We start from the raw sequence: 26756 nt of genomic DNA on the forward strand, positions 1-26756 counted from the left end.
CACAATCCACGTGTCAATAGGGAAGAGTTAGATTATGTCTATTGGGCCAGGAAATACTATGTAGCCATTAAAATCATAATTATAGAGTGTTCCTACTGCTTATTCTATTATGTTAAGAGAAAAGAGGAGAACATGGCACTGTGTTTACAGCAAGACCTCACCCATGCAAAAGAGATGTATAGAGGAGAACGGACAGAAATAGATCACAAAATAACAGTAGCCATCTGTGGACAGAACAGCTATGAGGGGGTGTCTCTTTTCTGTATTCCCTGTTAAATACACAGCAAAACAGATCATAATCCTTACCCCTGGGAAGTCTTGTGTCCTCGGAAGCAGTCACCTCTCGGGTACAAAAATCTGCCCGCATTCGCTTAACAAATGATGTGCTAAGATAAGTCACGTGTCCTGCCCTCTCCAAAGGCTGGGAGTGAAGTTCTTCACAGCCTCCTACAGGGCAGCTGTCCCCTTGTCACAGCTGCACCCCCAGAAGGAGGACGCGCTGAAGTCACTGCAGATCTTCCCAGGAGATGCTGCCTGCAAGCCTTGCAGCCGGGGAAGGTGAGATTTGGTGGCTGTGTGTGGGACCTCCCTGCAGACACGAAGGGCACCGCAAAAGCTGCTTGTAACTGAGGTGTTGTAAGTAAAATCCTTTATCATCAGGTGTGTTAGGGCCTTATGCTTTCAAATGCACCTTTATTGAGCTACACTGGATATTATAAACTCAGAACTCTTTCTTGGCAGGAACCACTTGGCTCCACCAATATTTTGCCCCACCTTTCCTTCTCCCCGCCCTTTGACCTCACCACACCTTCCTGGTCTGGGAAGGGTCTGCTGTTCTCTGACTAGCCCTTGTGTGCTCAGGGCACCCACCTATGTCCTGCTGGTAGGGACTATAGGTGACCCAGGAGCTGGATCTTGGAAAGCGATAGGGAGAGAAGGCGGAACACGATGGCCTGGGCATCTAGGGAAGGGTGTTGTGTTTCTTGGCAAGGAGGTCACACCCATTCTGTAGTTAGTGGAAAGCCCCCAGAGGCCCCCCGAGCATCTATTTAGGGCAGGGTTTCAAGTGCAGTCCTAGAGCCTCTGACATCAGAATCACCTGCAGCTCTAGGCCTGGCTTTTGGCTACCCTCTTGGAATCTTGGGCCTATGACTCTGCATGCTCCCCAGGTGGGCCTTGTATCCATCAAAATGAGTGAACCACTGCTTTGGGGGAGTAACTCTTGGCTTTCCCCAAGACCTCACCCTTCCCTGCAGTCCCACCTGGATGCACCCCTATCCCATTGCAGAGAGGCACATTATGTCCCTGGCCAGGGTCACTGTCTACCTGTGTTGGCAGAGTTCCCATATAAGGGAACATAGATTCCCCATCTAAGACATGCACCTAGTCAGGTATTCTCTCCCTTTGAATTTCATTTAAAATTTTCCTCAACTCCCTGTATGTAGTAGAAAAAAACAAACGTTATAGAGTTGAGGTCTGTGTGGGTTTTTCTCCTATTTAACCCACGTCAAGCCCTGAAGGCAGGTGCTATCGTTTCCAGTTTACCAAGGGCAGAAGGGCATCCTTCTGTTAAATATCTTGCCCAAAGCCCGACAGTAAATGGAGGTCTGAATTTAAACAGGACCTTCTGTCTTCATCTTTAATAGGAGGGTTCTTTCTCTTATACCCAGAGTGCCCCTATAGGTTAAATGTAATTCTACAAACATTCAAAGACGCGGCTGCCTGCCGCCCAGGTTCTATATCCATGGAAAAGAGAACCGAATCGGAAGGTCCGCACTATTAAACTGTAGAAAAGCCAACAATTAGCATGGTATTTAATGGTGAAAACCTTTTTAAAAATAAGATCATTCACAATGTCCAGCCAGAGCCCTATGGGAACCTGAGGCAAAAAGAAAAATCAATAATACTGATCTTGTCTTTATTTAAAGCTTCGATATTTTGTTTACCATCTATTCTTGCATTGATTTTTATTTTTTAAAGTGTTGCATTAAAACATTTGCTCTTTGGGGGGCGCCTGGGTGGCTCAGTTGGTTAAGTGTCTGACTCTTGATTTTGGCTCAGGTCAGGATCTCAGGGTAGTGAGATTGAGCCCCGTGTCGGACTCCGCACTGGGTGTGGAGCCTGCTTAAGATTCTCTCTCTTCCTCTGCCCCTCTCCCCATCTGTCTCTTAAAAAAAAATTTGTTTTGATTCCTGAGTGTTTTGATGCCTTGTTAAATTTTGTGATTGGGGTGAGTGCCATCCATGCTTCACCCTGGACCAGCCCTGGTAAGAAGTAAAGACATTTTCATTGCCATTAGGAATAAGTCAAGGATGCCCCTTTAATCACTTAACTGTGTAGTAGAAGCCCAGGGCAATGCAGCCAGACGAGGTGATCAAATGCTGAAAAGGAGAAGAACAAAATTTATCAACTAAAATCTATTAGAGTTTAAAAAGGGACTTTTACAAGCTCAGTGTGGATTTTTTTCTATGTACCAGCAATAGCCAGGTAAATATATAATGGGAGACACACAGCCACAAAAAAAAGTAATATAATCTAAGAAGAAACTCGCTATGAAGAATCCTGTAATGCTGTTGCGAGACATTTAAGACTTGAATAAATGGGGAGATATTTCTTAAGTGAAAAGACCCAGTGTTGTACATACAAAAATTACTCATTGGGGCGCCTGGGTGGCTCAGTTGGTTAAGCGACTGCCTTCGGCTCAGGTCATGATCCTGGAGTCCCTGGATCGCGTCCCGCATCAGGCTCCCTGCTTGTCAGGGAGTCTGCTTCTCCCTCTGACCCTCCCCCCTCTCATGTGCTTTCTCTCTCTCTCATTCTCTCTCTCTCAAATAAATAAATAAAATCTTTAAAAAAAAATTACTCATTGTAGGGGCTAGAAGGTACGTACGGGGGGAGAATGATTTTCTGGTGAGTTGGCAGCAACTGGGTTGACCATCTAGACCTCGTGGTTGACATGTGAGAAGAGAGGCTCCTCTATTTTTTTAAAAAGATTATTTATTTATTTATTAGAGAGCACGAGAGCACAAGCAGGGGTAATGTCAGGCAGAGGCAGAAGCAGGCTCCCCACTGAGAAGGGAACCTGACTTCGGGCTCGATCCCAGGACCCTAGGATCATGACCTGAGCCAAAGGCAGATGCTTCACTGACTGAGCCACCCCTCTGCTGTCTCCTGGGTGCTCCCAGGACTCCTCTATTTTTAAAGTATGGACAGAAATGGGCTGAATCTGCTGCTTCAAGGGAAAATGTCCACACCTCCTGGAACCACAGGACTTATCATAAGTGCTTCCTCTGACACGCCCTGGGTCTGTGAGCTGCACCCCATCCCTGGTACCATGAGTTCCAGATTTCCCAGGGGAGGGGCCATTTTCCCTTTATGCAAGCAAATCTAGCCATCCTCTGGAAACCTTGATTCTTTACATTTAAAAATCTACTCTATCTGGAGAGTATATCCCTATAAGGTAGGAAGCAACTTTGTTTTCCCCTAAATGTTTAGCCCAGTGGGTTTCAAATTTTGCTCCACATTAAAAATCTTGATGCCAAGTCATGCCTCATACCAGTGAACTTGGAATGCTAGGCATTGGCCCTTGTAAAAGTCCCCCAGGTGATTCCAATGTGCAGCAAAGTTTTAGAACCACTAGGTTACCCAAGGATCCCCATACCTGCCACTGAAAAGAATTTTTTTTTCCCACCTGCCTTAAGGTGACGACCCATTCTGGTTTTAGCACTAAAAGTTCTGTGTGTCGGGAAACTCCTCACTCCCAGGTGAACTACATTTTATAGATAAAACTAAGTAAACATAGATCTGTTTCTGGGCTTTCTCGTCTGTACCATTGCTGTCTGTCCAGCAACGATACCATGGCATTTTAATTACCATGACTTCAGAGTATATATATATATATATATATATGCTTGATAAGGCAAGTTCTTCTTCATTAACTCTCATTTTTAGATCTTTCTCAGCTATTTTCACGTGTGTGTTCTTCCAAGTGAACTTAAGAATTATTGGGTCAAAGTTCCCCCTATATTCTGCTGGGATTTTGGCTGGGCTAGGCTTACATTATAGATTGTTTTGGGTGACTCATTTATAGGATCAGGGACTATTCCATGTTACCGTCACGTATGTACTTTAGTCCTTGAGTCTAAGATTGGCCTAGAGGGCGTATGTGTAGATATGGGCATACATGTGTCCATGCATGTAGATTTTGTCCCCCAAATGACAGAATTTGAATTTAAGCTGGAATTTGAAGTTAAGAGGTACTGTGTACCTGAGTTTGTTCTTTAACAAGCCTGTGGAAACCTGCAGTGTGCATGGCCTGAGGAAGTACAGAGATGCTGTAATGTCAATGCATGTTTCAGGACTATTTTGGGGAATGTCATTACTAGAGATTGTGTCCACAAGAAGGTGACTGCCAGGTTCCGTCAGTTAGTGTCCCGGGCATTAGCTATCCTCTGTAAAAGTAAGAGATCTGTTGTAAAATTGTAAGTGGCTGTGGGGCAGGTCAGGACCTTCGGTGCTTCCTCTGGGCACCTGTGTTTTAGTGAACACTGAGCACCTTGATCCCTACCTGGGAACAAATCTCTGGAATTATCCCATCGGTTTTGGGGTTTAGGGACAGGGTAACTTGTGAGGGCATTCAGCCTCTACAGGGTCCATCTCAGTGATAATATTACTGGTGTGGGGTATCTTTCTAGTCTGTGGGCTGCTCTGGAGAAGAAGCACAGTGCATCTTTCAGCACATAGTGGTGCTATCAAGCCACGGCCGCTCATGAGCCCCTTGAAATAGGAAACTTCCTTGGACTGAATTCACATGTTGGATGAATTCACATGTTGGCTCAGCCAGTAATGGTGCTCCTGAGCGTCTGCACAAATGAAATAATTATCTCCTCCATTCTTTTGGGAATATGCATAATGCTGTGACTGGCCATCTGGTAAACCCAATGTCATAGGAAAATGCGTTTTGGGCACCGCCACAAGCAAAATGCTGTGTGGGCGCTCTGGGGAGTACGGAGTACAAAGGGTTTTTAGTTGAGGACTTTTCTGGGGAGATAAGGCGGAAGAAAGAAAATGTAGAGCCTGGGCCAGACCTGCCATGAGAGCCCCTATCTCCGCTCTCCACTCTCTACTGCTGAGCCCAGATCCCATTGCTTCCACTGCCTGAATACTGCCTGAGTCACGTCTCCTCTCTCATTTCCACTGCTTTAGTTTAAGCTGTCATTTCTTTAAAAAAAAACTTTTTAAATTGTGATAAAACGTATGTATCATGAAATTTACCCTTGTGACCATTTTCTTGGATACAGGCTCTTGTTTCTTCTCTCTGGACACAGGAATACGTTTTTAAAAATAAATGAACTATGATGCAAACAAAACCAAGACGTATGTAATGTGAAAGTAGTTTAAAGAATAAAGCAAATAGGGGCACCTGGGTGGCTCAGTGGATTAAGTGTCTGCCTTTGGCTCAGGTCATGATCTCAGGGTTCTGGGATCGAGCCCCGCACTGACTCCCTGCTCAGTGGGGAGTCTACTTCTCCTTCTGACCCTCCCCCTTCTTGTACTTCCTCTCTCTCTCAAATAAATAAAGTCTTAAAAAAAAAAAAAGATTAAAGCAAATACCTGGGTAAGCACTCAGCTGAAGAAATAAAACATTAACCATCTGTTTGGATATCCTCTGTGCCTTTTCCCTGATGCCAGCCCCTCACTTGCCCTAGAGCACAGTAATAGACTTTTCACTGGTCTCCCTTCCCCCAGCATCTCTTCTACGCTGGGCTCAGACAGATGAGGCTAAAAGAGAAATCCTGTGTGTCCTGCACCTGCTGAAAGTTGCCCGATGACTCTGCGTGGTTTGTGGGATAAAATGCAGAGAGTCCTGGGTGGTGGGGGAAGGACTTCCCCAGTTTGGATGCACAGGATCTTCGCGGTGCCCCGTGATACCATGACCCACCTTCCACAAGCTGTAGCCACACCCTCTGCCCTCTCCTGGGTGCTCCCCTTCTCTCTGCGGCCAGGCAGCGCTGTCCTCCCTCTGGTGTCCCCCGCCTTCTCCGGTGCCCTCAGCCTGCTGAGCCTGTGAGGCTAGGGTTCAGGTTCAGCTTCTCTGTATGGTGCTCGGCCTGGACAGTTCCCTGCAGAGGTGGTCACTGGGGGAATGTGGTTTGAGAGGGAGGAGGAAGGAGAGGCTTCTGTGCGCTGGGGAGGGCGAGACAAGCTGATAGGGGAGGGAACTTGAGTGGGCCTTTGGGGAACACTGAGGATTTAGACTTGGAAGGTAGTGTACCTCCTCATCAGACCTCATCATGTCTTCCGAATGTAAGCTTCTGTGTCTCACTCTTTTTTTTTTTTTTTGAGAGCAAATAACTTGATCTGATGACTCTTTGTCTTGTCACCTTGGCTACCCAAACTGGTGAGCGTTTTTAAGAAGTCCTTAATGAGCTGGTGAGATTCTGGGAGAGAGGCAGTCATCCTGGTGAATGGCAGGTGCCTCGCCTCTGCCCCTTTCCCTCCAGCCCCGCGTGTCCTCTCTTCTCTTTGACATGGGCGTGCATGATTCGCAACACGTGAGGCAGCTGCAGTGGGGATGTCGCATTGTTGGAACAGATGTGCATTACCATTGCTCTGAGACAACCTGGTGGTGAAACAGTCCCGTGGGTCCCGCGGCTGGCAGCCCGTGGCCCGGCACGATTCTTGGGGTGGCCATGCTTGGCGGGGTTCTGACTGTCCTCTCCAACGTTCCTCCCCACAGTGGCTGTCTGCAGGTGACCATGGCCGTGTGAGCGTCCGCCATGGCCAACCGGAAGCGTCAGAGCACGGCGAGCAGCATGCTGGACCACAGGGCGAGGCCGGGCCCCATGCCCCATGGCCAGGAGCCCGAGAGCAAGGACACAGAGCTGCCCCTGGAGGAGTACGTGCCCAAGGGCCTGGAGCTGGCCACCCTGCGGCCCGAGAGCCCCACGCCCCCGGACCAGGGGTGCCACGACCACAGCCCTGATGGGGACTCCAGCTCTGACTACGTGAACAACACCTCCGAGGAGGAGGATTACGATGAGGGCCTCCCCGAAGAGGAGGAGGGCATCACCTACTACATCCGCTATTGCCCCGAGGACGACAGCTACCTGGAGGGCATGGACTGCAACGGGGAGGGGTACCTGGCCCACGGCACACGCCACCTGGAGACGGACGAGTGCCAGGAGGCGGTGGAGGAGTGGACGGACTCGGCAGGCCCCCACCCACACAGCCACGGGGATGAAGGCAGCCCGGACTACCGGGACGGCCACCTCCCCATCCCGGAGGATGAGGCCTCCGTCCTGGAGGCCCAGGACCAGGAAGAAGGTGTCCACTACTGCCCCAGTGAAGAGGGCTACCAGGACTACTACCCCACGGAGGCCAACGGGAACACAGGCAACGCCTCCCCCTATCGCCCGAGGCGTGGGGACGGGGACCTGGAGGACCAGGAGGAGGACATCGACCAGATCGTGGCCGAGATCAAGATGAGCCTGAGCATGACCAGCATCACGAGCGCTGGTGAGACCAGCCCTGAACATGCCCTGGTGCGGGGGCCCGAGCCGGGGCCCGGGGACTCCACGGAGGCCTGCCCGCCCGGTGAGGCCAGCCACGGCCCCAGCAGACACGAGGGAAGGCCCAAGTCACTGAACCTCCCTCCTGAGGCCAAGCACTCCGGAGAGCCCCAGAGAGGCTTCAAGACCAAGTCCAGGACTCCAGAGGAGAGGCCGAAGTGGCCCCCAGAGCAGGTAGGACTCTGGCTGTCCCCGGGGAAGGGGGGACGGAGGGGCCCAGAGAGCAAAGGATGCTCTGGTGTCACCTGTGCAGATACCAAAGCAGGTGTGTGGATGTTCTGGTGCCATCCAGAAGACCGCCCCCTCCCACCTCAGAGAGATTTGGTCTCTAGCCCGCTTGCCCTGGATCTGCTCATGGTTGGGGGTGGTTCCTGAGACTACCATCCCCCCACTAGCTGGTTTCTTCAGGCCGACAGGACATTGGCAAGGATGTGGGGTTGCTGGGTCGTGTATAATGCTGCAGCCGGTCGTTGGATGCCCCAGTGACAAGGGACAGTGACCTGAGCACATTTCACAGGGGCCACTGTATCCCGGTGACACTCTTCTGAAAGCTCAGGGGCTGGGCATTATGGGCAATTAGCTGTAAGTAATTATTTTGAAAATAATTATTTGAAGGTTTGACAAAGTGTTGGAGAAGAAATGCATGCTAATGAGGCCAGTGGATTTAAGCATAACTGTATTTCCTTTTAATTATATTAAAGGGAGCATGTATTCTAATAGCTACATTTGAAAAGCTGCTTTTCAAAAAAAAAAAAAAACCCCTCTGTGAATATGTAAAGAAGATGTGATTATTACACTTGCGTAAAGGAACTTCTATTTGGCCAATTCTCTGGGCAAATGAGAATGAAACACTTTTATATTTTTAAAGCCTCAATTATTATTTTTTCCCCAGAAGAGTCCATGAGTTTAAAAAATATATACATATGCTAAGAACGTGTCTTTGGGACATAAGTCATGTTCACTCGCTGCTAGATTTCTGGCACTTGCTTGTTGATACCTTTTGTTCCTTTTTAAAGATTATTAAATGTAAGTTGGCTTCCTTTTGAGGGTGTTCCTGGCATTCAGGGCAGCTGTGCACATACACCAGGGGCTTTGGGATGTAGAGAAACTGCTGTTGCCTAGTGGATGTGGGGAGCTCCCCCCAAGGGCAGGAGGCTGTGGACCTAAGGTCTGGGCTCTAGGCCAAAGCGCTGCTGGCCCTCTTCACTTTGGCCGAGTTGGACTCATGGCCCAAGAGCGGCCGTGGTGCCACAGGGGACTGATGGGGGCTGCACAGGGTGGGCGACATACTGTACCTGTTTATAGCAAATGACTTCCCTCACGAGGTTCTTGTCAAGAGAACATAATCGTTAGAGCATGAAGGGGAGGGGCCGCTGAGGGGAAGGGCGGGTATCTCCTCGAAGCAAACACTCTTATCCAAGACACTGGAAAAGCTCATTTATTTTTATTTTATTTTATTTTATTTTTTTAAAGGTTTTACTTATTTATTTGACAGAGAGAGACAGAGAGAGAGGGAACATAAGCAGGGGGAGCGGGAGAGGGAGAAGCAGGCTTCCCGCTGAACAGGGAGCCCGATGCGGGGCTCGATCCCAGGACCCTGAGATCATGACCTGAGCTGAAGGCAGTCGCTTAACCAACTGAGCCACCCAGGCGCCCCTGGAAAAGTTCATTTAAACTGGTTAATTATTGCATAGCTTTTTTGGTTTACTCATCATTCATTTGCAAACTACTTCCCTCAAGGGGAAAGCCTGGTGATTCCCAGCTCAGGGCTGACAAGGGTTCTGGATGAACATGGGACCTGAGGACTCTGCCATGTCTGAGTGGATGTGACCTGGATCTTTACATCTCATAGACCCAAGTGACCCATTCTCCAGATGAGGAACCTTTTGAAATTTGACCCAAAAGAGCCACTATGATAGGATCATGTTGAAAGGAAGATTGTGTGAAGGAGGTGCGGTGGGAAATGGGGTAACTCCTTGCTTCAGATCACAGCCTGCCTTCCTCAAAGGAATCCCTTACTCCCCCTACCCCCACCCCACTGCCCCTGTGGGGGACAGCCAGACTATGTGGGAGCCAACAAAAGGGCAGCCTCAAATAGGCTTCCAGGGTGGATGAGTCCCTTGCTGACCTTTACCTGGGCCATCCGTGGTTAGTGTGGCATAGCTGGGGGTTCAGGCTACGGTAAAATAAAACAAAAAAAACGAAAGGAGAAAGGCCAGTACTAGCTACCTAGAGCCTCCTTTCTGAAGCGCGGTCTGTGGGCCAGCAGCCTTGGCCCCACTGGACGGCCCCGCCGCAAGACCACTGAATCGACAGTCGGTAAGATGCCCCATTCACATTTGAGAGGGGATACCGCGGGAGGCTTCTGCTGGGGGAAGAATTGCATGGCATCCCTCTCCTCTCTGACACTCCTTTTAAAGCTGGAAGAGTTATGTCGTGGCCACTTGGAAGAGTATCGCGTACATTCTGTTTCGTCCTTGCATGAGCGACGATGCCACAATGGAATCAGAAATGGGAATATGGGGAAAGTACCCGCCACGGCTCCCATGGCCCTCACAGATGAGCTCTTTTGGTGTCGCCGTGTTCCCCTTCAGACTCCAGCACTGACCATGAATAATGTACGTGGCTGTCATGGTGGTCCAGACGTAATTTTGCCATCCACCTTTTAGAACCTGACACGCTGCAAATGTTTCTCCGTGTCGCCATGTAATTTTCGTGATCATTTTTACTGGCCTTTGCATGTTCCATTCAGGCCACGTGCCATCTCATTCGTTCGTCTGCACAGACCCTGCCAGTGAGCATGCAGGTTGCACATGGCATTGTCTTTTATGCCTCAGGCCGGCATGGACATCTCGGTCCAAGTTTTCCTTCTTCTGGTTTATCACTCGAGGATAAATTCCTGTAGTGGGCATGAACGTTGACCGTCTCCCCACGTTTATCTTGGCTACTTGTCTCTCCTTTTCCATGAATGGCTGATGTGTGCCCTTGATCTTGTGGGGTCTGGATGCTTTTCTATTTCCTAGGAGCACTTGCATGCTCTAGATGTTACTTGTTGCTACAGATATTTCCTTTGCCATGTTTCCTTTTGAAAAGACTCCAGTTTGCAGGTGAACCTCTCACCTGCATGAAGCTGGGGAGACCAAGAGGTCTGCACTGGGTGAGGGGAGGGCAGGATGTGAGAGAACCCAAAGGAGATAGGCTCAAGTTGCAGGAAGACGGGTTGGGATGGGGGGGAACAGAGATCTGTGCATGAGTGTTTTTTAGAGAAGAACGGTTTTCAAAGCAGTGCATGTTTATTGAGGGAAATTTGGAAAACAGAAGCAAAAAAATATATATATATATTTTGCCACGTGGCAGTGCCGAATTCTATCACGGGGAGTTTTCAAATCAAAGAGGTGAGCTACCTGACAGGATTTCCCAAAGCATCCTGTTAGTTGTGTTCTGTAAACAAAGCCTGGCTGATCCTTGTTATTCATGGATTCCATTATCTGTGGCTCGGCCCACTCGCTAACATTTATGTGTAAGCTTAAAATCAATACTCCTGGCAATTTTGCAAGCATTTGTGGGCATGCACAGAGAGGCAGAAACGTGAGTCACTCAACGTCCATGATCCCAGTGGAGTTTGAACAAGGAGACACTCTGCCTTCTTGTCTCAGCTCTCATCTCTCATACTGCAAGCAGGCGTCCTTTGCATGATCCTTTTAGTGCCATGTTTTTTGCATTTTTGTGTTCTTTGTGGGGTGATAAAATGACCCCCAAGTGCAGTGCTGGAGTGCTGTCTAATGTTTCTAAGCACGAGAAGGCTGTGATGTGCCGTATGGAGAAAATACACTGTTAGATATTTCGTGTAGGTGTGAGTTATAGAGCTGTTGGCCATGAGTCAACAATATGGTACAGCCAGAGAGAGGAAGAGGAAATTCACCAATCTGTACACAAGGTTGCTCTGGAAAGTGCTAAAGTAATATGTATAGTGTGTGAGGAAGCATTGGAAAAGTGGCTAACTGTGGATTCACGAGATGACCCGCTAATAAAAAGAGCGCAGTGAAGGCACTGTGATGAGGCTGAGAGCCCAAGAAATTTACGGTCTTATTATCCAAGGTCAGGGGAATGTGAGACTCTTTCTCAACTGGTTTTATTATAAAGAAATACTGGATGTAATTACTTGTGAGGAATGCACATTAAATAAGGTGTCTAAATAGAAAGCACACATAAAACAATGTGATGTATTGATTGCTCAACAAAAATGATGGCCAGAGGCTTTGCAGGAACCTTATCCTGTATTTCTCCTGGGAGGTGGGTCAGTACTCATACATGTGGAGTTCACAGCTGGTTTATAGACTAAAAGTCCCACGAGGCAAGGAGAACTGTCTGCATCTGATAGACAGATGAGTTTGAGAAACTTTACTGCAAAGGTGTCCCATCTCCTTGGTTGTGCATATGCCCTGGGGCGAAGTCCCATACTCTACAACAAAGACGCCTCCAGCCCTGCTTGGCCGGTGTTGCCCCTAAAATCTGGATTATCAGGCCCTTTACTCTCCGTGCAGGGCCTATCAGGACAACAGACCACAGTTGCACATCTTCAGGATCACACAACTTCCTGAGGTCTCTCCCTTCACGACTCTATCCCAGGATGATTCAACATCAACCCAAAATGCTGAGGACAGAAAAGGTGTCGCTTTTGTCGCTGTTGGGATCCTGGGCTTCTGAGGAGTTAATGTTTCTTTTTCTACCATTTGTGGGCAGTCCCTGGGTGATGGCGGAGGTGATGCTGGTGTTGGTGGTCATGGCCGGAACGGTGCTCAGGCCCTCATGTGTACAATCTCAGTGAATGCTAGAACATTTGGAAGTGATAGGCACTAGGGTTACTCCCATTTTACAGATGAGGCCGTTGAGACTTATGTGGGGTAAGTACCAACCCCATGGTCAGACAGCTCAAGCAGTAAACAGTCTGTGTTGCACCAAAATTCATGCCTCTCACCACCGCCCTCTGCAGTTTTTGAAGGGCTTCTAGAAGAGCTAACGCGGACTTCCATGGCAGGGAGTGTTTGAGTCCGCCCTCTGGTGAGTGAGGCGCTGTGTGTGAATCGGGCGGTATTCCTCCCAAGAGCGGCCATCCCTACTACTCTGTCCTCATTGACTTGGTAACCACAAGGCCTTGACGTGCTCCATGGTTCGTGGTACATATGTCCTGACACCTGTGAGGTGACCAATGTCCACAAGACCTCCGTGCTGTAGAATCGTCCCAACATCCTGGCTTCATGAGATCTCAGGCTGTGGATCAAAGTAGTCAAGTAGAGATGATCCACGGGCCACTTTCCATAATTTTATTGAGCTTTGTTGATAGGAAATATTTTATTTTTTACATACAGTGATGAAGAATATGTGAGTTGCATCCAGCCTAGTTCGTACTGAATATCCAGATTGCTGTTTCGGCTTCCACGTCTGCTGTGAGTGGAGGGAGGACCTCTGTGGGACTCTGGTCCCACAGCTCAGGGGTGGCAAGTCATTGGTACACCTCTTGTGAAGAGGGGCTTGCTGATCAGTGCTCCCCTGGGGTTGCTCCTCCATGTTCCTGTAAGAGCATGTTTGTTTGGCCCCCGAGATAGTTCTGCAGATTTGCGGGGTGGCCTGCGAGGGTGGGTTCTCATAGTCTCTGGATGATGCGCTGTGCATCTGGGTTTGACAAGGTTGGGGTTTGATTTGGACTGATTCTTTTGGGCTCCCCATCTTTTTCATGTGTTACCATGTGACATCTCACTTGAGAAGAGGTACTCTGAAAATATCTGCTCTGTGCCCAAGAGTCCCCCTTCGTAGACATATTCCTTTGGGCTCTGGAGGTTTCTGGGGCTGCAGGCATTCCCGGTCCTGTTCCATGGCCTCTGTGGGCTGGGCGCATGTCGGGACTTCCATGGCCATCTAGTTCAAGGTGTTGGATTTCTGGTGGCCACTGTGCCCAGAACAGCTCTGCACGCTGGGATGGCACACCCAACCCCTGTTTGGATTATTGGGGGTTTTCGAGGTTTCTGTTTATCATCAGTCCAGCCAGTGCTTTCTAAAAAGAGCCCTCTGAGGGAGACAAACCATGAGAGACTATGGACTCTGAAAAACAAACTGAGGGTTCTAGAGGGGAGAGGGTTGGGAGGATGGGTTGGCCTGGTGATGGGTATTAAAGAGGGCACGTTCTGCATGGAGCACTGGGTGTTATATGCAAACAATGAATCATGGAACACTACATCGAAAACTAATGATGTAATGTATGGTGATTAACATAACATAATAAAAAATAAAAATTAAAAAAAAAGAGCCCTCTGACAATAGAAAAAAAAAGGAAAATCAACACATCATAGCCAACTTAATACAACAGGTAAATCGAGGCATGATACTGAGCCCAGAGACCATGTCAGACGTCCAGATGTTTCTCATTGCTCCTTGTGGCGATGGCTTTGCTGTGATCTGGCATTCAGTGGAGGCTTGCTTTGTGAAGGACCTTTCGAGACTGTGATAGGAATGCTGGCACCGCATACAGAGGGAGGATGCTCAGTGCGTGGGTGACCCTGGCCCGCCTGGCTCTGTGGGCACCTGCCCGGGGCCGGCGCCTCTCACGCGGGCCCTGTTCAGCGGCATAGGAGGTGGGTATGGGCACCTGCTTTACAGTAGAGGGTACCACGCCCTGAGGGGCTGAGAGGAGTATCCTGGGATTGTTGGCTCCCGGGTAACCTCGGTCGGCGTGCCGCGGGACAGCAGGTGCTCAAAGGGATCTGCTGCTTGCACTGTGTCCGGGAGGGAGCATTCTGTCCCAACCTGGCCCTAGCTAGGACAGAGCTGGAGAAAGCCTGCGGGCAGGAGCTGAGGGCAGGAGTTCTGGGGAGACACAAGGGCATGGCCCGGTCAGGGGAAGGTCCTCACCCACCCCGTGCTTCTATGGAGTGTAGGTGGCCTCTTTCTTCCTGCAGCCCTGCCCCCAATTCTGCAGGCACCCCCACTCCTCTGCTCACCTGTGACATCGGGTCCTGCCTTTCTTGTGCACATGGGGAGGTGGCACGGGAGAGTTCCCAGGGACTCCTGTGCCCCTCTCCAGCCTTCTCTGCTCCCAGTGCCTTGATGGGTAGCCGTAGCACCTGCTGTAACGGATTCCTGGGGCCACCCTGAGAAACAAAATCCAGGCTGGTACGGCCTTGGCGTTCTCAGCCCCTCATTTGATCTGCTTAGGCTTCCAAACTTGATTTCTCTGGGCCTGTTTGTCGAGTCAGCACAATGGCCTTATTTGATTTTTATGAAGCCTCTTGAAGACATATGACCAGGGCTGGCTGTTGTTGTCACAGAGTAGCTTATTTAGCAGGAATCTGGGATTGCTTCAGTGCTTTTAAAATCTAGTTAAAGCCAGGGTCTCTAAAACACGGTTTTATTGTCCAAGAAAATCATGGAGAGCCCTTCCACTAACAATAATCTAGACAGAAACGTCCCCACCTCTAGTCCTTGAAGAGAGAGTAAGGTGCAGTGGTTAAGAGAACAGGGGTCAGAGCCAGGAAGCCTGGACCCCATCCTGCAGACCCAGCTCCCAGTTCTGGAACATTCTGGACACGTTGTATGCACCAACAACCACCTATCCCCTGGGGCTTTGGGGAGCGGAGTTGGCATGGATCAGAGTCTGTGGTGGATGTAAGAGGCATGGAACACTCGCCCTGATGGTGAGAGTGATGATTTCAAGTCTGAGGAGCCTCTTTCAGGATGTGGGGGAGGCTGCAAACAGTTTGGTCCAGGGCCAAGCTGTGAAGGGCTGGGGACACCACTGAGCAGGTTGGCATCGCTGCCTTCTGGAATGCCATCAAGGGAGGGCTGAAGCCATGAGGCAGGGTGGGAGGAGGACCAGGATGGCCAGGGACACACTGGAGACGGGGATTGTGCGTGTGGCCCAAGTGAGACCTGACAGGGCAGGGGTGCCCTGGTTTTCCCACACTGCGTTCCTAATAGGAAATTAACCGAGAACCCCACTTTCTGGGCAGGTGAGCTGGGCTCTGGGCCACTGGTCTCTCACGAATTCCAAATGGCCGTCCAAGGCACTCTCCTTAACCTGGAGTTTGTGCACATAACGCCCACCGTCCTTCAAAGCCGACTGTCCCAGACAGGAGGCTCAGATTCCCTAGGCTGCTGGCATCTGCCTTCCTTCCCCAGCAGCCCATGCATCTTGGCACCTGCGACGTGCCAGGCACTGGGGGTGCAAAGATTAAAAATGACATAAGCCCCCATTGCAAACCTCATTCTAGAAGGAGATAGACACACAGAGACTCCCCAGTCCAGGTGGAGCTGGGTGCTCAGGAGAGGGACTGGCTGCAGCAGGGGTGATAAGCCGAGAGGCTCTGGGACTTTGGGGGGAGGGGAGGCTTTGGGAAGTGAGGCAACCAGGTGAGGCTGAACGTGTTGGTGCATGGGGGCTGGGATTGTGATGGGGGCTGAGAGCCCTGAAAGAGAACAAGGGGGAGGCAGGAACATGGGATGATGATGGTGACAAGAGAGGGAGGAGGGCCATTGGTTGGGAGGGGGAAGCCAGGAGGGAGCTTAGGAGCAGGGGCATCTGGAAGGCCAAATACAGCAGGGCAGTTAGGGGAGACCTTGCTGGGAACCCCCCGTGCAGCTCTGATGGATTGTAAGGGGAGAGGTTGACATGTGGGAACCGAAGGAGGTAAATGGGCAGTGTCTATAAGGACAAGGAGGGGGGGGCCTGAGGAGGTGCCAGCAGGGATGGAGCTTGGATACATGCAGGATGCCCAGCACAGGTGGAGCTTGAGTTGAATTGCATTGTCCTGAGTCGCACCCATTTGCCAGCGGTGTGTGTCTCGGGCAGATCTTGGGGAACAGGAGGGGTGGGTATGGGACTGAGGTGGGGAGTTGGCCCACATTCAGCTCCCGTCCTCGGGGCCCCTGCAGCACCTCCCACGGTCCCTTACATGTTCCAGGGGCTTGAGACGCATCCAGCTGACGAAACTGCTTCGTCACGTGACATTGCCTAGGAAGTGCAAGGCTCCATGGAGGAATTTTTAGAAACATCTTCTGTTCAGGAAGAAAGGCCACATTACTGAACACAAGACTCAGAGGTGTATAATGTCACCCATGGGGCCCTCTCCTGAGATGTGACAGCGTGGCAGTGGCCGCCATGGGATTGTCAACCCAAAGCCTTCAGATTGCAACCAAGTCTAATCAGTTACTTAAAAGGTCATGGGACAGTCATAACAGGAGGCAAACAAAGAATACCTCCCAATCCTATATGGATAACACCACAGGCAATTCAGGAACACTAAGCACGTCTCAGAAACTTCGAGAAAGGAAGTGTGGGACAGAATGGCGCCCCCAGGGCTGCTGGTGGATTCCAGAACGTGCCAGGTCCAGGTCTGTTTGCCGATTCCATGGTCACACCAGAGAAGCCGGTCTCTGTCCACCTGAGACCAAGCCAAGGCCCAAACTGTTGGAGCTGAAGGATGTTTGGAACTGGGCTTACAGAATCTCATTGTTTGGCTCCTCTGGTTTCAATGAGGAACACGTGGCCCAGGCTTGCGTCTGGTTCCTGTCTCCATTTAAGAGACATTAACTGAGATGGCCGTATGCTGTCTTTGGTGCCGATGCACTGCTGGATCTGCCCCGATGGTTGGCCACCTTACCCTGCTGTGAGAGCAATCAGGCCATAGAGATCAGCGAGCCTGAACTAGACTCCGGATGTGGGGTTGATGCTCAGGAGAGAGCTTGGGCATGTGGTAAGGTTGGAGGGATGTTGCTGTTTGGGGAGATTGCGGATTCACCCTCCTTGGTCAGCCTTCCTCTTCCTTGGCCCAGACACTTGCAAGTGGCCTCTGATTTGAGACCTGTTTGCCCTCTCTGATTTCAGATGCAGCCCTACCCCTTCGCCAACACTCCCCACTCAGCCTTTGAGTCTCTGGCTTCCCCTCAGATCAGCCCTTGGTGCCAGCAGGGAGATATCTGTTCCTAACTTTTCTTCCCAGAGCTTCTGGGTCTGCTGGCTTTGACCGTTTTGCACGCTGACACAGACTCACCTGTCTCAGTGTCTTTGTCAGACAGGCTTAGACCTGGACCATGCCACACCCGCACCAGTTGTCTGGGGGTGCTTTTCGGATCTTTTGATCACTCCTGCTGTTGCTTCCTTTTTTTTTTTTTTTTTTTTTTAAGATTTATTTATCTTAGAGGAAGAGAGAGCCAAGGGGAAGGGCAGAGGGAGAGGGAGAGAGAGAATCCCAAGCATACTCCACACTGAATGCAGAGCCCAAGGCAGGACTCGATCTCACAACCTTGAGATCATCATCTGACCCAAAACCAAGAGTCAGATGCTCAACCAACTGAGCCACCCAGGCGCCCCTGCTTCCTTTTTTTCCTAGGTATTGAAAATAGAAGCTCTTCTCTGCTGCTTCATTCATTCATTCATTGGGACCTAAGTATATAAAGATAGCACACTAGTCCCTTCCAGAAATATGAATGCTAAGGAGGGCATGTGTGGTGATGAGCGCTAGGTGTTACACGCAACTACTGAATCGTTGAACACTGCATCAAAAAGTAATGATGTACTATGTGCTGGCTAACTGAACATAATAAAAAAAATAAAAATGGTTCAATGTGAAGATTAAAAAAAAGAAATATGAATGTTAATCTTCAATAGAAGAGGGGAGATCTAGCCACTCGCCAGGCCTCAAAACCTGCTCCAGAAACAAGACCAATGGCAGGTCGGGGTTCTTTTTGCTGAATCGAATTGCAAATTATGAGAGACGTTGTGGAGTGAAATTGCTCCCCAGGGTTTTTCTTGCCTAATATCTCATTAATATTTAATCTCCAGGCCTCTTTTAAATGCCAAGAAGAATGAAACATAATGAATGAACCCAAAGAATTCCAAGTCACCTAAACTATGGGCAGTTTGGCCCATATTCGGAGATCATGGCATGGTGATTTTTTTCGAATTTGTAGGAGGATTGTTTTCTCTTCTGTGCCACAGTTATAGTGATAAAGTACAAAAGAAAAGACTTTGGGGGCACCTGGTCAGTTAAGTCAGTCAAACGTCTGCTTTTGGCTCAGGTCATGATCCCGGGGTCCTGGGATTGAGCCCCACATCGGGCTCTTTGCTCAGTGGGAAGTCTGCTTCTCCCTCTCCATCTGCCCCCTCCCCCCATACCCCCACTCTCTCGCTCACACACTCTCTCTCTCTCTCTCTCAAATAAATAAATAAAATCTTCAAAAAAATAAAAAGAGGGCTCGCTTCGGCAGCACGTATACAAAAAAATAAAAAGAAAAGCCTTTTACATGCCGTGGATTATTACTCAGCCTGAAAAAGGAAGGAAATCCTGACGCCTGCTACATCATGGATGCACCTTGAGGACACTACACTTCGTGAAATAAACCAGTCCCAAAAAGGCGAATCCTGTATGATTCCACTTATATGGGTTCCTAGAGTAATTAAATTCATAGAGACAGAGAGTGGAATGCTGGCTGCCAGGGGCTGGGGAAGCAGGAATGGGGAATTAGTGTTCAATGGGTGCAGAGTTTCTGTTAGGGAAGATGAAAAGTTCTGTGGATGGATGGTGATAACGGTTGCACAACAGGGTGAATGCATTTCATGGCACTTAAACGTCCACTTAAAAAGGGTTGAAATAATAAATTTTATTTTCTGTATATTTATGACAATAAGAAAAAAGAAAAGAGAAAAGGCTCTTGGCCCATTTATTGGCCTGAGCCAATTTGAATCATCTAAAACCAAGTTGAGCCAATCTGAACCCGTGTAACCAGTATCAGACAAACACACACACACACATTCTGGGCCAGTCAAAACCAGTTTGGTGTAGTCACAGTAGAGATGAGCGGACCGCACTCATTTGGCCCTGTGGTCACTGGTGTGTGTGGTTACAAGGCAGTGGGTCTGCTCATCTTTAAGTAAGATAGTTGAGGTCCTACTTCGTTGGTAGCATTCAAATAAAAATGTACTGTCAAATATATCATTAAAATAACAGCTAATTCTGGGGTGCCTGGGTGGCTCGGTTGAGCGGTCGGCTCTTGATTTCAGCTCTTGGGGTCTTGGGATGGAGCCCCATGTTGGGCTCCCTGCTCAGCGGGGAGTCTGCTTGTCCCTCTGCCCCTCCCCCTGCTTGTGCTCTCTCTCTCTCAAATAAATATATAAAAATCTTTAAAAAAAATAGCTAGTTTGGGCGCCTGGGTGGCTCAGTTGGTTAAGCGACTGCCTTCAGCTCAGGTCATGGTCTCGGCGTCCTGGGATCGAGTCTCACATCGGGCTCCCGGCTCGGCGGGCAGCCTGCTTCTCCCTCTGACCCTCTCCCCTCTCATGCTGTTTCTCTCTCTCTCTCTCTCAAATAAATAAATAAATAAAATCTTTAAAAAAAAAAAATAAAAAAAATAGCTAGTTCTACTTTCTGTCCTTCTCCTCAGTGTTAGGAAAACCAAATATTCTACATTATATAATCATAGAAGTTGAACAAGTGGATTTAGTAGAAGCTAACTGGGTCGTTGGTATCTTCTTTACGTATTAGCTGGTTAAATGTATTTTTCAAATTATGAGTCATAGGACTTTGTTTTAGTGTTTGCAGGCTTAGGCAGTTCCATTGAGTTGTTCATTACTTAGGACTAATAATATTGACTGAAACAGAGAGCTGGGCATAGCAGTTCCAGGTTTGGAACAGTGGCCTGTTTAGACGAGTAAAAGTCCAGTATAGAAAATGCCTCTGGAAATGGAATTCTAACACTGACTTAGTATTGGTCAGTTGATTTCCTTTTGACTTATGTGCATTTGTTTCCTTCATTTTTCAGATGTCAAGCTAGCTTTCGAAGAGTGTGAGTGCAGGGCTCTAGGCTGGGTGTGGGAGAGGCCTCAGGTCTCCCAGGAGAATGCAAGAGCCTGCCATAAGGCCAAGAGACTGTTCTGCTCTGGAGGGTTGCTGTCATTTAAACTCTGCTCACACGGGGATTCTCACCTTTAAATCAGCAGGGTGGGAAAGGATGCCGGTGTTCACAGCCAACTCGTAGAACCTGTGGGAGAAGGAGCCGTGTTGGCCCCCCAGCCACAGTTTTAGAAAGGGGCGGTGTAGGTTTTCTCTTTGAGAATTGAACAAAACCAAATGGAAGACTCCCTAGTTCCACAGCATGCTTTGCTTTAAGAGGTGGAACCCCCTTCTTTTCCACAATTGAATCCAAGTGTGACATCCTGGTGTGTGAGGCAGGTGACCGGGAGGGAAGAGTCTCCGTGCCATCTGGACAGCCCACCTACTTCCTTTGGCCTTTGTGTCCAAGGGGAGTGTTAGTCCTGCACAGGCTGGTGGGTGACCTTCAGCTAAATTAAAGTGAGTGTCACAGGCAGCAGTAGTATGTCTTAGATCCTTGAAGGGCTCTGGTTATTCTTTCTTTCCACATTATTTAAAAATAATTTTTAAAGATTGATTTATTAGAGAGAGAGAGCAGGGGTAGGGGCAGAGGGAGAGCGAGAGAAATCCTTAAGTGGACTCCATGTTGAGTGCAGAGCCCGACACTGGGCTCGATCCCAGGACCCTGAGATCAAGACCTGAGCTGAAGTCAAGAGTTGGACGCTTAACTGACTGAGCCACCCGGGTGCCCCATCCACATTATTGTTAAATCGTAGTGATACACACATAAAGTAAAATTTACTGTGTTGACCGTTTTAATGTGTATGGTTTGGCGGCATTTGGTGTATTGTTGTGCAACCACCACTATTTGGTTCCAGAACATTTTCATCACCCTAAAGGAAGAACTCATACTTATTAATAAACAGTCACTCCCCATTCTCCAGCCTGTGCCAAAGACAAATCTGCTTTCTCTAGATACAGATTTGCCTGTTTCTGGACATTTCCATCTAAATGGAATCATGTACTATGTGACCTTTTATGTCTGGCTTCTTTAACTTAGCGTGTTGTTTTCAGGATTCACCCGTGTTCTAGCATGTGTCAGGACCTCATTCCTTTTCCTGGCTGAGTGATACTCCATCGAAGGGATACACCATCCTTTGTTTAGCCATTCATTTGTTAACAGACACTCAGGTTGTTTCTTCCTTTTGACTGTTATGAATAATGCTGCCACGAACATTCGGGTACAAGATTTTGTGTAGATAGCTGTTTTCAGCTCTTTTTGGAGTGCCATTCCTGGATCACGTAGGCATTCAGTGTGGAACTTCCTGACGACTCACATACTGTTTTCCATGATGGCTCGACATTTTACATTTCCTCCAGAAGTGCACTAGGGTCCTGGTTGCACTCAAATGAAAAAGATTTAACTGCCCTCAGCCTTTAATGGTTCAGCCTTGGGGCTCCCCTCTTCAGCCCCTCAGGCCGGATCACACAGGAACTGCCATTGTTCATATGTGTATTTGATCGTTCTCTGGCTTGCCCCACCAAGGGTCTGAAGGTAGCAGGACTGCTGAACTGTACCATGCTGGATGGGAAGCTGTCCCAGGTCAAGATCTTTGTTGTATGTGTCTTCCGGGCCTCAAATGTAAGGTGCCCGGTGCCATGCAGGACACCCAGTAGATGCTTACTTGGGACTGGTCATGTGGATGCAGCCTTTGTTTGTGTGTGTGTGTGTGTGTTTTAAAGATTTTATTTATTTATTTGACAGAGAGAGACACAGCGAGAGAGGGAACACAAGCAGGGGCAGTGGGAGAGGGAGAAGCAGGCTCCCCGCCAAGCAGGGAGCCCAATGCGGGGCTCGATCCCAGGACCCTGGCATCATGCCCTGAGCCGAAGGCAGACGCTTAACAACTGAGCCACCCAGGTGCTCCTTTTGTGTGTTTTTTAATACATTTTTTAAAAATTTATTTATTTGAGAGAGAGATTGAGAGAACGAGTGGGAGGATGGGCAGAGGGAAAAGCAGACTCCCTGCAGAGCAGGGAGCCCGACACGGGACTCGATCCCAGGACCCTAGGATCATGACCTGACCCAAAGGCAGATGCTTAACTGACTGAACCACCCGGGCACCCTGGACGCAGCCTTTGGACAGTGCTTCATAAAGGGTTGAAATGCAAAGGCCAGTTTAGGAGAATTCGCTTCTGCTCTGAAATGCTGGGCCAAGCACCCCAGGCACCAGTGAAGGACAAAGTCAAGGACATGCCAGGCAGTCCTGGTGGTCAGTGGTAGGGGAGGTTTTAGCAAACCAGGTGCAGAGAACAAGGCCAGGCCGCGAGTGTGCCCCAGGGGGCTCAGTGGACGTGGCAGCATGTCAGGCCCCAGGTAGGGCTGCCAGATTTAGTAAATAACAAGAGGACACTCAGTTAAGCTTGAACTTTGGACAGATGATGCAAAATTGTTTAGTATAGGTATGTTCCATGAAATATCTGGATGGTGGGTGGAGGGAATGTGGGGATAGACTCTCCTTCCCCTTCCTGTTTGCAGGCCCGCCTGGAGATGTTAAAAGATAGACTGACTGGCTGGTTTCCCTAATGGACCTTGTCATGATTCTTTGAAGCCACAGATTGGCTTCAAAAAGATATGATCACCCCCATGGGGATGACTATTATAAGAATAAATACTTCATCCCCAAGCTCTCCTTCTCCTCCAGACAAATGTCATGGGAGTGATCAGAATTCTAAGAGGGACAGAAGAAAAAGAACAATATTGTCATTTTTTTGAGCCACCTGCCTGTCAGGAGACAGGTTGAAGGGCTTGTGAAATATGTTCAGGGTGCAAAGGCAGACCTTCAGTCAGACCACGGGGGCTGATCCTCTCAGCGTGGCCACCTGTGAGCACCTGGCAGGCAGTGGGTCCCGGCTGACCCCTGCTGTGTGGGACAGAGGAAGGCATCTCTGCTGGATGACTGAAGTCTTTGGAAACGGGGCAGGAAGTGATTCCCAGAGAAGGCTGTCACCTACCTGAGTCATCTGTAAGCCTGGGATGTCTCTGACAAGGAGTCACGAGTGAGGGGAGACAGCACAGTTCAGTGGGAAGGTTGTGGCTTGCCTGGCTTTGAGCTGACACTCTCCCTCCATGTGTCACTAACATGCTTGTCATTCAGGAGAATGCTCCAGAATGTTTGGTTTTTATTACAGATGGCGTGAGTGCGGGCATGCTAGTTTGCTTTGGTTTCACGTCAAGCCATGTGGGTTATGTTGCTATATTTTCCATTTAATCAAGCACACAAAATCCGAGTTGACACTGGAAAAAAAAAAAAAAAATCCTAGCTTTGGTTTCACCAACTGGAGCCAAGATCCTTATTAGAGCAATTTATTCAAATGAATATATTTTTTTGCAGGCAAATCATCCCTAGGCCTGAGCAGCTGTCTCTGGTCCTGGCATGTCATGACCCATCTGTGCCACACATTCGTGTTCTGTTCTCAGGGCGCTAGAGAGGGGGTCCTGCCACATTTCATCCCGCCAGGTTTCACTTCACACGTCTCACTCAGCGTCTTCTCTCAGGGGATGGTTGGTGCGGCTTCCAGCCCGTGGCACCGAGAACACCCCTCGGCACTCACCTGCTTCCCTGTTGGCTGGGAAGGACTCAGGTATCCCTGGCTGGTCTCTCTCTGAGGTGCGGCTGGCTACTGTACTTTGGGGAGTGCACAGAAGGATGAAATAGCATCTTCATCTCAGATGCTGGGAGCCCCAAGTCCACGTGGGCCTCTACGATGTTAATTTCAGATGCTGCACCCCATGCTGCCAAGCGCACCCCCGCTTGCCCTTGAGATGAAAATTAGAGTGCCAGATGGGCTCTCCCAAGCCCACCTCTCTGAAAACAACCCTGGCTGTTGATTATGAGACATGGTTGTCATGGTGATGAGTGGAGAAAATGCTGAGACGGAGGAAAGGGTCTAGCCTGTAGAAGCTTTGGAGAGAAATTGTCATTATAAGTGGATCTGAGGCCCTGTATTGCCCATGGGGCCCCATGCCCCGCATTCCAAGGACAGGTATGGGGGCACAGAATCCAGCCTATGCCCCCTGGCCAAGACCTCACCCCGTGGGGGCTGCATCCCCCAGAGGGGCACCTCTTCCATTTGCCAAAGGCACCCAGTGTATGACGAGCAGCAGTCCCAACATTGCCTTTTCCCACAGTGCATCTGGCACCCTGATGAGAGTCTGTTGCCCTACATTCATGGCAGAAAATTTAGATTCCACCCCAAGCTGTAACATTTGTAGAAGCGGTGTTATCTTAGTCCGTTTGGGCTGCTATAACAAAAATACCATAGACGGGGCGGCTTATAAACAACAGACATTTATTTCTCACAGTTGTGGAGGCAGGAAGTCCAAGATCAGGGCCCCAGCAGATCTGGTGTCTGGTGAGGGGCCCTTCCTGGTTCATAGCCAGAGCCTTCTGGCTGTGTCCTCACATGGTGGAGGGGGTGAGGGAGCTCTCTGGGGTCTCTTTTGTAAGGACAGTAATCCTATTCATGAGGGTTGTATCATTACGAGCTCATCTAATCCTAATTATATCCCAAATGTCCCATCTCCTTGGAGGTTAGGCTTTGATATATGAAATTGTTGAGAACATATCCAGTCTATAATAGGTGTCGTTGACCCGTTTTCATCTGTCAGTTGGTTGGTTTGTTTCTTTAGGGTTTTTGGAGATGACTATTGTCCGTCTAGCTTCTAGTAAGGCAGTGCAGGCCTTCAGGAAATGAAGTCTGTGAACTCAGCCTAGGAAAAGTCACCAGACTAGAGCTCTTTCAAACAAGAGGGAAAACACATGTGCTCTAAGCAGACCTCGAAATAACCAAGAATACAAGACAACAGAAGGTTTTCTGGGAGGATGTCGCAAATTTGGGTTTTACTTAAGGTGGATAGGAACAGCATTTGAGGTGAGAGTTCCCATTGTACCCTTTGGGAGATTTTGCCTGGTCTACCTTGGCCACAAAGGGAGGTGCAGAACCAGTGAAGCAGAGGGAAGACTTAACTAGGAGGCTGGGAAAAAAACCTGGCTCCAGGAGGACCCTGGCAGGAGTCATCCCCAAGTCAGGCTCAGCCCTACAAGAAGGGGCACTGTCCACTCGCCTTGGTCAGCACGGGGGTCTACTGGGATGGAGACCCTGGGTGGAACACAGTCCTCTCATCTAGGGCAGGATGGGTTCAGCTCCCAGAAGGAGGTCTAGGAAGGGCAGAGGAGCATGCTAGCAGTCCCAGACCTGCCTGAGCCCCAGAGCCCCACCTTGGAACTTACTGGGGCAGCAGGATGAAGCCAGGGCCCATGTGCATTATCTGAGAGCTCATAGGGCTTGGGGGTAGGGACAGTTCTTCGGGCTTCCAGCAAAGGAAGCAGGGACCAACCAGACATCAGACCCTCCTGGGCCCCAGCAGCACCTCTGCAACCCCTCCATTCCAGGAAAGCCTCATTTCTTCTTGTAGCTTGAGTTCTGATTTCTCTTGGAAGATGGTGATGCCCTCCTTTCTTCCTCTTTGCACAATCTTCCCCATGCTTGAAGCGCAGCCCCACTTTTCCCACCTCCTTCTGAGCCATCCCTGCCCTCCGCACCCCCCCACTGCCTCTGAGGTGCACTAGTGTTTGTAGTCATGGAGGGGACACTCAGCTAGGAATCCTTGGTCTGCTTGGTGTCATCAGTGCCAGGAGGGTGGGCCCATGTCTCTTCATTCTTCTCTAGCCCTCCCAGAGAGATTGAAGGACATCAAGAAACACAACAGTAACAGTCTAGCCAGGGAAGAAGACCAGCAGCGACATCTTGCTATGCCACCTAGACCTGTGGGAACCAATCCGTTATTGCCAACACCTGGAGCCTCAGTCTTGTCAACTGTAAAGCAGGAGTGGAAAGAGTATAACTTACTTATTTCTAAAGAAACACGAGTGTGGTAGATATTTGTATTTATTTGTAAGTATGACTTTTCATTAATGTCATCATTATCATCATCATCATTATATTGTTACTGCTTGATAATTTATTTCCAAAAGTTCTGAAACTTCACATGATGGCTTACTAAAACATCCTTTGGGATTTGTAGAGTGACTTATCTTCTATCCTTCTATTTATCCTCTATCTTCTGGATGGCACAAGGCACCAAATAGAGATACCTAAACTTTAAATTTCGTTAATTAAAATTTTGGTTTGATGTCCTCTTTTTTTTTTTTAATTTTTTTATTCTTATGTTAATCCCCATACATTACATCCTTAGTTTTAGATGTAGTGTTCCATGATTCATTGTTTGTGCATAACACCCAGTGCTCCATGCAGAACGTGC

General features: G+C 49.1%; 1 protein-coding gene across 7 annotated transcripts in view; it reads left to right on the top strand.

The window, feature by feature from the left end:
- APBA2 (amyloid beta precursor protein binding family A member 2) overlaps positions 1-26756 on the top strand; it is a 223033-nt gene that overhangs the window by 146863 nt on the left and 49414 nt on the right. For 6 of the 7 annotated variants that reach the window (XM_081831510.1, XM_081831517.1, XM_081831511.1 and 3 more), the window contains one exon: positions 6740-7745. In XM_081831510.1, coding sequence (XP_081687636.1) covers positions 6780-7745 — 966 coding nt within the window. In that variant the 5' untranslated portion in view covers positions 6740-6779. Of the gene's footprint in view, positions 1-471; positions 559-6739; positions 7746-26756 lie in introns of those variants that run through there. The other variant, XM_081831516.1, reaches the window with a different exon arrangement.

This window comes from Leptonychotes weddellii, chromosome 9 (genome assembly GCF_054177405.1).
Source record: "Leptonychotes weddellii isolate Sample4059 chromosome 9, ASM5417740v2, whole genome shotgun sequence".
NCBI classification, from domain to species: domain Eukaryota; kingdom Metazoa; phylum Chordata; class Mammalia; order Carnivora; family Phocidae; genus Leptonychotes; species Leptonychotes weddellii.